The sequence below is a fragment of the Alligator sinensis genome, unplaced genomic scaffold, assembly GCF_000455745.1.
Source record: "Alligator sinensis unplaced genomic scaffold, ASM45574v1 scaffold740_1, whole genome shotgun sequence".
Classification (NCBI taxonomy): Eukaryota; Metazoa; Chordata; order Crocodylia; family Alligatoridae; genus Alligator; species Alligator sinensis.
The window spans coordinates 2302198-2314736 of record NW_005841964.1 but is presented as its reverse complement, the minus strand read 5'-3'; the positions used below and the strand labels follow the sequence as shown (position 1 = coordinate 2314736).

The window sequence follows — 12539 nt, the reverse complement described above, 5'->3', positions numbered from 1 at the left end:
TTCCTGCTACAAGGAGCCATTGTTGCTGAATTCTCTTCCTTTCTTTGTTTGTCAGAGCCCAAATTTGTTGACATTTAGGACATATTGAAAAAAGACCTTTATTTAGTCTTTTCTAGAGGAAGAGGTGCTTGCCCCAGGATTGGTATTGAGATCTTATTCTTTAGAGTAGCAAAATTTAAGAAAGACCCTTCTAAAATGTTCGCTTGGCTTGCTTGTGGGTAGGTGTTTTGCAATGTTATTGAGGAAAAGATTAAATGAAAATACACTTTCTTTTAGGGCTGAGAAAACATGTGACATGGGTAATTAACCCTTTGTTGACTATTGACAATGCTGGGTTATTAGCAGTCCTGAATTGGATGCATTTTGTCAATTTGCAAGCTGCTTTGAGAGAGAAGGTGCTCTTGGTATGAATGTAATGAGCCTTAATGAGGTGCAAACAGCAGAGCAAAGGCTGAGAGCATGCTCATAATAATGTAATGTGCCTTAATGAAATGCAAAAAACTGAAATTAGGTTGTTCCTGCTTAAATTAGTTGGCATGCTTAAATTGACTTAAATAGGCTTTAATATTAATATCGGTGAGGTCTGGCAAATGACTTCAGTACATTCTTGCTTACAAAACCTTTATTATCTAAATAGCAACTTTGTTTTACTAACTTGTAACTGTTGGTAAAGTATAATACATTATTCTCCTTTTAAGCTTTATTTAATACAGTTCTGAAATTGATAACCTGTTCTCAACTTTTATTTTTAATATATACACTATTAAGCATTGGTATGATTTTACATTATATATTATGTTATCATATATGATTCTTAAGAAGAAGCTGTGGCTTTACTTATCCAAGCAATTTCAGTGAGAATGAAATGCAAGAGGCAAGGATTTTTGTGGGTGATGTCTTCTAATAGACCAACTGTATAGTTAAGAGGGACATAGACAAGTTTTTAGGTAACACTGTACCCGAGGAGTCCTGAGGAAGGGTAGAGTGATACCTGAAAATTTGTTTATGTCCCTCACAACTATACAGTTGGTCCAACAAAAGACATTGCCATCAAAAGTCCTTGCTTCTTGAATTTTCCCTGGACCCTCATGGTTACAAAATAACTCCAGGGCTACCGGTTTTTTTAATGTATTTTTTGCAGGTGCTAATGAAGTTAGGACAGTGGTTCTCAACCTTTTCAGACTCATAGCACACCTTGTTAGACTCAAGCCCCCTCCCCCTCCCCATTAAGATCATGGTTTAATGAAATGCCTTGGAAAAGGCTAGCTTTTAGTTTTAACTCATTTACTGACTACAGAAAATAATAGAGCAATTTTGTTTGCAGAAAATTCAGAAAAACCACAACAAGTCAGAATTATTTTGACACTATGGATTCCTATTTGAAATCTCTGGGTTTATCTTGTGAATCACGTGTAAGTGTTTATACACCTAACAGTGCTATTGTTGCCCAGGCACCCAACGCCACTCTTAAAAAGATGTTTCATGGCACCCCAGGTTGCCATGACACCCTGGTTCAGGATCTCTGGTTTTGGATAATCAAGGAGTTACTGCATTGCTAGTTGTTCTGTTTAAATGACTGATTGCCTTACCCACAGGTGTGTTTAGTGTCTGTAGCAGGGGTGGGCAAAATATGGCCTGTGGGCTAGATCTGATCCACCAACAGATTTGATTTGGCCTGCAGGTAGATGACTGCCCACTTATTGGGTCTGGCTCACGGGCAGCTGGTGGCTGCAGCCACTGTGTGGTGCCAGGCAGGCGGGACTGCTTCCACCCAACAGCATCAAGCATCAACTGGACCCAGGCGTGGCTTCCTCCCTAGCAGGTGGGCAGCAGCATCAGCTGTGGATGCTTTGGGCAGGTTCAGGAGCTTTGAGGCAGAACTTGCTAGTGGCATCCACAGCTGACTCGCTACCCTGCTGCTGTGGTGGAATATCCCATCTGGAGCCCCAACCCGGAACCTGCTAGCAGTATTAGCCATGGACCCAGGCATGAGCTTCTGCCACACCGGGCAGGCGGTGGTGTCTCTGTCTCCCCACCCTTCCAGAACCTGGCAAGAGCTGTAGTTCTCTAAAAGCTCTGATGCTCAGCTGTTGACCCAGGCAGGAGCTTCTGTCACACTGGGCATTAGCTATGACACTGCCAGCAGGTTCTGACACTGCCACCTGCCCGGTGCAGCAGAAGCTCCTGCCTGGGTCCACAGCTGAGCTTTGAGGCTCCTGGCAAACTACAGCTTTAGCCAGGTTCTGGATGGAATGGGAGGGAGAGAAAGAGGGGGAGAGAGACACTGAAAAGAGAGAAAGGAGAGAGAGAGAGAGAAGAACAGAAAAGAGAAGACAGAAAAGGGAGTGAGCAGAGAAGAGAAAAGAGAAGTGAGACCGAGAAGGAAAAGAGTAAAGAGAGAGAGAAGAGAAGAGTGAAAAGAAGAGAGAGACAGATAGAGAAGAGAAAACAGAGAAGATAGAGACGGAGAGAGAAACAGAGGAGAGAAGAAAGAGAGAGAAGTATGTGGGCCTCGACAGGTCCCCAAAACTTATTAAATGGCCCTCCAGCCAAGACAATTGCCTTGTTAGCTTGTTAGAGGTAATGGCTGAGAATCCTAGAATCGTAAAAGCTCTTACATAGACTTCTGCTAGAAGTATGACTATAAGAGGCCTAGAAAAATTATTATTCATTATTTGCAGTGACTACATTCAACACATTTACTTGTACAGATTCAACTGCAACTATATAAAGGGAACGACCCATATACAATAGTATTGTTAAAATTGAGGCTTTTAATTAGAGTTTTCTGAAAGAGTGCTGAATATTTTTTTATCATGATTTAACTCTTGCTATTCAGCTATGTATAGCTGAATCCATTGCTGTTATGCTGTCAAGACTGGAATTTTATAGTGTGGAGCAGGCCTAAGAATAATGGAGATAGCATTATCAATTCTTTGGAAGTAATAAAGTAAATTAGGAGAAATTTAAGATAGGAAGGAGAAGTCACATATTTTTAAAGCATAGAACCCAACAACTCAAACTAATGAAAACCCATTTTGTGAATTGATGCTATTAATTATATTATTTTTAACTTTTATTTTTTTAAACATTGAAAATGTAAGTACTTTAAAATTACATTTTTTAAAAATTAAGACTGAAACTGAAAGCTCACAAAGTTTTGTAAAGGAAGCCATTTTGCTACCAAAATGAGAAACAACAGAAATGAATTTAACAGGAATCACATTAGGAATGTTTACACTTTGCTTTTGATGCCGGGATTTTATTTAATAGGTTTTTTAGTTATTTATTTTACTTTGTGTTGTATGTGCGCACTTTGTGTTCAGCAACAAATGACACAACAGAAGAGGAAGGTGATGAGGAAAATGAAGTACAAGGATTTATCTTTGGTAAGCTAAGGTGAGTTGACCTAAGTTTTAATTGATTTCTGCAGTTGTTTTGAATAGAAGTTTAAAAGACATCTGATCTAAAAATCTGTTTTAGCAATTAGGTAGCCTAAAATTGGTTAAAATTCTAATTTAAGTCTTTTATGTGCGTTTTACTCTAACTTTAAAAAGTGCCAAGATCAATTATTTCCTCTGGTGGTAACATTCCCGTACTCTTGGCTTATGTAGAAGAAAAAATAAAAATGCAGTTGGATCAACTTGTGGTGCTCTGATGTGGTGCCAGAGGACTGGAAAAGGGCCAATGTGATTCCCATTTTCAAAAAAGGGAGGAAGGAGGACCCAGAGAACTATAGGCCAGTTAGTCTTACCTCAATCCTGGGTAAGCTTTTTGATAGAATTATCCTGGCGCATGTCCATGAGGGGCCAGCAGGGAAGATTATGCTTAGAGGCAATCAACACGGGTTCATTAGAGGCAGGTCCTGTCAGACCAACCTGGTGGCTATCTATGACCAGGTTACAAAATCCTTGGATGCAGGAGTAGCAGTGGACGTAGTCTTTCTGGACTTTAAGAAGGCCTTTGACACTGTCTCTCACCCCATTCTCATTAAAAAACTAGGGGACTGTGGTGTCAACACCTACACAGTCAAATGGGTCACTAACTGGCTGGAGGGCCACACCCAGAGAGTGGTGGTGGACGGGTCATTTTCGACCTGGAGGGATGTGGGCAGTTGAGTTCCGCAGGGCTCAGTCCTTGGGCCTGCACTTTTCAACATCTTCATTAGTGACTTGGATGAGGGGGTAAAAAGCACCCTGTTCAAATTTGCAGACACTAAGTTGTGGGGGGAAGTGGGCACATTAGAAAGGAGGAATAGGCTGCAGTCAGACCTAGACAGGTTACAGGGGTGGGCGGATGAGAACAATGAACACGGGCCGACAGTGTGGGGACGCGGTCAGGAAGGCCAACCATACCTTGTCATGCATCCAGAGATGCATCTCAAGCAGGTCCAAGGAGGTGATCCTCCCCCTCTATGCGACACTGGTCAGGCCGCAGTTGGAGTACTGCATCCAGTTCTGGGTGCCGCACTTCAGGAGGGATGTGGACAACATGGAGAAGGTCCAGAGGAGGGTCCACTCACATGATCAGGGGTCAGCCGGGCAGGCCTGCAAGGAGAGGCTAAGGGACCTGAACCTGTTCAGCCTCCAGAAGAGGAGGCTGAGGGGGGATCTAGTGGCCATTTACAAATTAGTCAGAGGGGACCAGCAGGCATTGGGGGAGTCCCTGTTCCCCCAAGCACTACCAGGAGTGACAAAATAGCGGTCACAAGCTGGCAGAGGGTAGATTCAGACTAGACATCAGGAGGTACTACTTCACAGTCAGGGCGGCTAGGATCTGAAACCAACTTCTGAGAGAAGTGGTGCTGGCTCCTACCCTGGGGGTCTTTAAGAGGAGGCTAGATGAATACCTTGCTGGGGTTGTTTGACCCCAGTACTCTTTCCTGCCATGGCAGGGGGTCAGACTTGATGATCTGCTCAGGTCCCTTCTGGTCCTACTTACTATGAAACTATGAAACTTTCACAAGAAATACTCTTGGAATTATGATCAAATCTTATTCCTGAAGTTGGGCAAAAATTAGAGTAGCAAATAGAACTAAAAAATATACAGTTGTTACTGTAATAAAACATTAGGGATACTGGTCTTTCATTTTCAATTTATTCGCTTAAAAATGAGAACTTTCAAAATACAAGTAGTTGAACCCATATCTCAAATTACAAATTGTTGATCCCTGAAGTGATTAACAGACTTATGGAGCCATGCAGAGGAACATGGGCTGCACCCAGCTCTTTTTTGATCAGCTCATTTGCTCTCTGCAGCTGGTAGAGATGCTACTGTGGGATAAATCAATAGTGCTTCCAGTTATGTGAGATGAATCACCAATTTTGGCCTCGTCTTCTGCTCCTCATGTGACTTATTTTGTTCCTCTGGTGGCGCATTTATTTTTCGGAAAGTGTGAACTTGTTTATAGTAATTCTTGTTGAGATGTCAGTTACAATACAACTTAAAGCTGCTAATATCATCTGTACCTTTGGAATTCTGAGCCTCCGTCTTTTACTGTCTTGCCTAACATAATCAAATTGTCACAGCAGTGCCCAGGGATCTTTAGTTCTGTTTGTATTGGTTTTCAAGAAGTTACTGTGGCCCTATCTGTGGTGGCACTCCAGTGTGGGTCTGCCTTGTCAAGGATCTGCCCTTCTACATAGCATTGCTTAACTTCTCATTTGGTCCAGAGATGTCATCTTTACTCAGTTTTGTCTGTACCCATCATCCTGCAGAGGTTTTATGCTTACTTGTGTAGTCACAGGGTCAGAGATCAAGAGGCCTCTAGCTGTAGGGTCTTGCCGGAGAATCTTAAGGGGCTGGAATGGAGGGATGAATCCTGCATTTGAATCCTGGTCTTGTGATCTCAGAAGAAGATGACTACAATCTGCAAGGAGGAGCTATTTTCTTCTGTCCTCAGCAAAAATAGCGCAAACGTCTTCTAATACATGGAAGCATTTCTGCATTGCAAGTCATTATGACAAAAAGACCTGTTTTTTATAATCACTACCAAATGAAATATGAATTTCCACAGGTGGCCAGGATGACTAAAACCAGGGTATATTTGCACCTTACAGACTAACAAAATCAGAGGTGCATAGTATGAACTTTCATACTTCAGGCTTACTTCATGCTGCTTATGAGAGCTTATGTTATGAATATCTGATTTAGTTAGTCCATAACAGGGGTTTTCAACCTTTTTTAAGGTGTGTACCCCTTCTGGGTACACTTCTGGCAGAATGGGGGGGGGGTGGCGGCAGCTGGATGTGGAGTGGGGGGGAGGGAGAGCTTTCATATGGTGGTGGTGTGGGGTGGTGGATGGTGGCAGTGGCCACCGTGTGTGAGCTGCCCACCCAGAATCCAGCCAGCCAGGCAGCACCTGTCTGGCCCACAGGGGAAGGCTGCTTCTTTTGCCCCCCCAGCTCTGCTCCTCGGAGGCGGCAGTGTGAGATGGTGGGTAGTGGCACTCCATCCCCGCCCACCTATGTGTACCCCCTAGTCTCTTTCCAAGTACCCCTGGTGGTAAGCGAACCCCCAGTTTACATCCCCTGGTCTACAAGGTTCAAATCTACCCTGCCTTCTGCATGATTTCTGACTAACATGGCTTACTACCTCTCTCTGCTTAGGATGCCCAAAGACATCCTTGCATGTATGAAATGTCCTGCAGACTCTAGACAATCCTTCATGATTCAAATGGAAGTTAAAAATATATATGAGTAGATGCGACTGACAATGGTTGCATTTGCACGTTGATCCAAATCCCTTCTGCTTCTGTGACATCACCATCTGAAACTTGAACACTGAAATTCAGCTCATCAGTCACAAGGGAAAAACAGGAACCTCAACCAAAAATATTGAAAAGACTGTCAACAGTGACTTTGCTTTGGTACTATTGGAGTCTTTGATTCGCAGTTCAGGATGGTGAATGATCTGAATTATTTTGCCCTTTGTGCCCTCAGTGAGTGAAAGTGCAGTGGGCTCCAGGGCTCCTCAGTGCGTAGTGCTAATTGAAAGATTGCAGTCTCTTATGCATAGACTGAGTACATATGGTTCTGTAATTGGAATAATGCAAAGCATACGTCCTAGTACACCACTCTTAAAGGTTATGGGGTTGGTTCTTAAGGGTGTCACACAAAGTCATTTACTCTTCCACACCACAGTGGACCACATGACCCTATGTAGCACCCTTAGTGGCCAGCCATCTGCTGTGCCATGGTGATAACAAGCTGGCAGGTTCAGCTTGTGCTGGGTGACCTAGATTGCTCTCACTGCATTTTTTGAGGATCTTCCCTTGTATGTTTCACGGGGGTGTAAGGAAGACAATTAATCTTCCCTCAAGAAAGGTAGGAGAGGTGAATCTGGGTGGCAGGTTACCACTGGTGCCACAGAGCCAGGAAACAACCCATAAATTGAGCTGTTATGAAACCACAGGTGGAGATGCAGCAGAATGTGGATTTTCTTTTTCTTTTTTTTTTATAATATATTCTGGGTTTTTTTTAACAGTGGACTCTTCATTTGCTATTTCAAAAGCCTAGCAGTTCTGAACATTTCTAGTACTAAACTAAAAATGTCTGAGGTTAAATTTAAAGTATTTAAAAGGCATCATGTTTCTTCCAGAACGTAAATTAGCTGAGTATAGTCTGCTCACGCTTCTAGAAGAAATCAAATTTGAGTTAACACCTGCCTATAATAATTGTGAAAATCTAACCACTCACTTTCTTGTTCCCTGCATCTTTTAAAAAAATTAAGAACGTTTGATGTTTAGCTACCTAAACCAGGATTATCCAGATTTTAGCTCTACATGTCATGGATTTAGAATTCCAGACTGTAATTCAGATCTAGCCCTTTAAATATTGGCTTGTCTTTGTTTAATCCTGTTGGCAGTTTCCACTTAACTAAAAATATCTGTTTAACATGCATTGACATAGATGTTTAGATTGAAGACAATGTTATAAGTCCTGGACAAAATGTTCTCTGATGGAAAGGATATTTTAGTGCATTTAAACCTTTGGATCCTTTCCTGGAATTTATTAGGGGCACCCTATATCCTCTGTTGACCAGAGCACACCTTCCTCAAGACTGATTCCAATCCTATATGGATCTAAACTTTCAGATCAAAGATAGTACAATTATCAGTAAAACCATCAGAATTTGCCCATACCTCATAGGACCCAGGAGGATCCAGGATTTTGTAAAGAGGAGTGAGGGAGCAGTGACTTTATGCTGCAGGGGTGGCTGCATCCTGCCTCCCAGTTTCCCCTGGTTCCAATGGGATGGGCACACCACATGGTGGGAACAGCAGTTGGAGACTTTTTTTTAAATCCCCAAATCAGGTAAAAATGCCTCACTCTTGGTACCCCCTCCTTTTCCCTCAGTGCTCATTGGTACGTCCCACTCCCCTTCTGTCCCCACTCCCCCACAAACTGTTCTGTCCCAGGGGCAGGAAGCTCCAGAGCTGTTCCTGCCCTACTCCAGCTGGGGCTATGGGGAGTGGCTGCACAGGGAGTTGGGCTCAACCTGGGACAGCAGCAGGCAGATTCACCAAAACATTTTCCTGCTTATCTTGTTTTGCAAAACATTCACGCTGCTCATATGGGTTTTACAGACCTTACAAAAGCAACTGCCATTTCATGCAGGCATAAAGTAAAGCCACTCTTCTTGCTGTAGACACCCAATAATTAGGGAAGCCTCTAGCCTAAAACACCTTTAAGAGTTTATGCATAACTAATGAACAAACAATTCTTTTAGAACCTGTTTTAATTTACATGAACCTTCACAGCTTGTTATCCTATGAAGAAGCACAGCTTTAACAGCTGCAACAGCACAAATGCCTCCAGTCTACCTGAACTAACTTTTTTCCACAAAAAGGGACAATTAATACCATCTTTGATATTATCTATGTGATCGTCAGATGTAAGGGGAGTTGGGCATAGAGACTTTTTACTCAAAAGGAAAAGGAATGGGGGCGGTTACTGGTAAAATGAAATCCTTCTTCATAAGTTACATTTCAAACGCTTTAGCTGTGGCGGGGTTTTCTGGCAGGACCTTAGCAAGCTGAGGTCTTTGTACATGACATTTTCAACCTTATTTAACTATTTACTGTTTTGATGCCAAACTCATGAGAGCTGTTTGTAGTCATTTATTCTATCAACATTAATAATAAGCCTGATCCAAATACTTGCTAAGCAACTGTAGACTTCCTTGAAATTGTCAATATAAGTTGCTTATATTTACTAATTATCAGAGTGAAGCTTTTAAATTGCCATGCACACATCCTAATCTCTTTTAGAGAACTGGATTAAAACTCTTACATTCTTGTTTGGTACCTTGTTTGTTGCATAGAAACATAATTTATCTGTACATGGTTTTGTAAGTGATTAATTTGTTTTCTTTGATATTTTGGTCCAGACAGATGTATCCTAATCTTAAGGATAATTTGAAGGAGTTCAGAAAGCACCTGATTGAAAGTACTAATAACATGGAACTTCTGAAAGTCTGGGAACTACAAGGTATATATTTGATGCATTTTTCCTTTGTTGTTGAATTAACACAAGTATTAGTTTATTTTTTGCCATATTGGTATATAATTATAGTAACAAAACTACTTTTTAAATCAGCTTTCAGAGAATGATTAGTACTTTTTCAAATAGCAAAATGCTTGTATATTATTCTGATATGGCTTGTAATTAGTAAGCTAAAAGTAGATTGCAATTATTTTTATGTCAGAAAACTATAGCCAGCTTTATTGTTTTTAAGTAATAGAAGAAATTGACCAGTCTTTTCTGCTCCACAATTTTATCTCAGGTGTTAAATATGGGTTTTGAGGGTTTTTTTTTAAAATATGAGGTCAGGGAGAAGATCATATCTTATCCTATCCTTTGGTTCAAGACAAAATATATGGTAAAGCCTCTTGCTTTCCTTTACTTCCTTATACATTCTGATTTTCGTTAGGCTATTTGCAAGTCTCACTGATGCATTTGAATAGACCATCAAATGAAAGGTGAAGCTATTAAAAACTTTTTCATAGAAGAGAATAGGGGAACAGATGTATAGATGTTGATTTCTATGCAGCAGCTGTACTGATGACCTGTTACTGCTGGTTGAAATGAAGTTTGAATTGGATTATGAATCATTATAAGAATTGTGATTTTCTGTTTACTTTTTCTAATAATGCAGCACAAGAATAGATCACAAGACAGTGTCCTTTTCATTACTTTTATTACACCTATCAAGAATGATAGTAGTTGACTCTAAAACTTAGAAGATAGAGTTTTTCTACCAGATTGTAAAATGTATACAATAACAATGCATAGCTTTCTTTTTGTCAACATTACTAGTGTGGTTAGCAAGTTTTATGTAATAGCTGATTCAAGATCTTTTAACTTATGGATGCAAGAATTTTTTCTGAATATGCCATGACTTAAAGCAAAGCAAAGACACTTTCTTAAATTGTAATCTTCCTATATTTATGAGTGAAATTTGTGAAGAAGGAAGGTTTGGGAGAAAATTATGACTAGGTGAAAGGAGTAGTTTAGAGTAGGAAAGGAGTTCCCCTTCTAAAGTTCAGTATTTACTGCCATCAGTGCTAGAATGAGACAGCTCTATTGAAAATTATAGTTGCTTGATAAAGCTGGAGTATGGTACATATGAACAGAGACATAACAAGTGTGGTGGGGGGGGGCAGGGAGCGCTGCTGAGTGGTGGAGGGGAAAGGGTTCTGAGAACGAGGTGGCAGGAGTCTTACCCACAAACTGTCTCCAGCTGTTGCAGCTGCAACCACAGCATGGTCTGCCCACTCTGACTGTTGCTTCCACAGCATCAATGCAGTGTCTGTGCAACAACAAGGCTGTGGGGCTGCTCCTGCTTCCCAGGTGCAGACTCGCCTAGGGTGGGAGCCCCATTCTGGTTGGTTCCTCACTCACCCACCCCAAGTTATATGACCACATATGAGGCACACTGTTTTAGCAAGTTACAATCCAGGTTGTTTGAAAGACTCTAAAAATGGTGAGAAACAGAGCTTTTGTTGATGGTGGTTGTGGGGTAAGAGCTACTTTCCATATTAAAACTTCACGACATTGTGACTGTAAGTTTTGTTAGCACGGCCACCCTTTTCCAGGACTGAAGGCATTTTTTTCTCTCCCCATCAGTGTATCAACAAACTTAAAGCCTGCCAACAAGCTGGCAGCTCATAGCAGTCTTGGTGGGATGATTGTTTCATTTTTTACTGAAGTGAGGGGCAAGGAAACAGTATTTTATATATCAATTGTGTTTTTCCTGGTCTGTGTGTGAAAAACATGGCTCATCAAAAGCTCATCAGAAGTAAAACTCCTGATAAAAAACTGCTCCAAAAAGTAAAAGAGAAAAAATATTCTCTTTCTTTCTAGTAAGAATTGTTCATCCAAGCAAATAGCTGTCCATCTGTTGCTCATACAGAAAGAACACATAAAAACATATCAGAGTTTGCCTTTTCAGCCCTGCATAAATGACTTCATTCAGCAGCAGCCTCAGTTTCAGCTATTATTAGTGTACATCTGCCATTGTTATCTCCACAATTCGTTTATACAGTACATAAGTATTAAGTGCATTTGGTGCTGATATGTTCAGCGTTGGGGCAGTTGGTGTTGACACATTCAGTTACACATTCATCCCTCAGCATCTAAGTTACTGGTACTGGGATGAAGTTAATTCTGGAACCAGTATCTTATCTGTTGCATTTGGTTTTCATTGCTTCTATGCTCTCAATCCTGACGTAGATTGACTTGGGTTATCATTTGCTCCTCTTGTTGCCAAGTTATATGGTACCACATGAATTTAAATGTCACCAAAATGACTGGCAGCTGTGCAGACAAGGACCTAAGGATTGTAGTGGACAAGAAGCTGAATAAGAGCCATCATAGATTCATAAGGTTCATAGATTCATAGATTTTATAAATTCATAGATTCTAGGAATTCATAGATTCATAGATTTTATAATTCATAGATTTTCTATCTATGAATCTAATTCATAGATTTCATAAATTCATAGATTTCATAAATTCATAGATTCATAGGGTTGGAAGGGACCTTGTAGATCATCAGGTCCGACCCCCCTGCCCTAGGCAGGAGAGAAAACTGGGCTCAAAGGCCCCCACCCAGGTAGACGTCAAGCCTCCTCTTAAAGATCCAAGGCTCGGAAGCGGCGAGAGTCGCGCGGGTGAAAGCTTTCTGCGCCCCCGCTCCCCCGAAGCCCCCCAGAAACCCTCCAGCAGCCACAGAGCCCCCCGCTGACCCCCAGCACAGCCGGGGTAAGCGGAGCCCGTGGAGAGAGGGGGCTAACCCCTTAGTGTGTGTGTGGGAGGAGGCGGCTGAGTGGAGCCGACCCCGGCCCAGGCCCCTACTTCGCCCAGCCCCCCAGGGAGCCACGTGACCGGAGCCGCGCGAACAGGCTGCGCAAACAGGCGCGCTTCTCTGTCGGCGCGTGAGTTCACGCGGGAGGGCAAACGGGAGGGCCCACGACCCTGCCTATGCACCCCTCAGGGTAGACAGCCCCAGCCGTAGCCAGCCTCCAGAGGCATGAA

General features: G+C 42.0%; 1 protein-coding gene across 2 annotated transcripts in view; it reads left to right on the top strand.

Annotated features, from left to right (window-relative positions):
- Positions 1 to 12539, top strand: part of UGGT2 (UDP-glucose glycoprotein glucosyltransferase 2) — a 235857-nt gene that overhangs the window by 28871 nt on the left and 194447 nt on the right. For both annotated transcript variants that reach the window (XM_025200352.1, XM_025200351.1), the window contains exons 7-8: positions 3327 to 3399; positions 9391 to 9491. In XM_025200352.1, coding sequence (XP_025056137.1) covers positions 3327 to 3399; positions 9391 to 9491 — 174 coding nt within the window. The remainder of the gene's footprint in view (positions 1 to 3326; positions 3400 to 9390; positions 9492 to 12539) is intronic.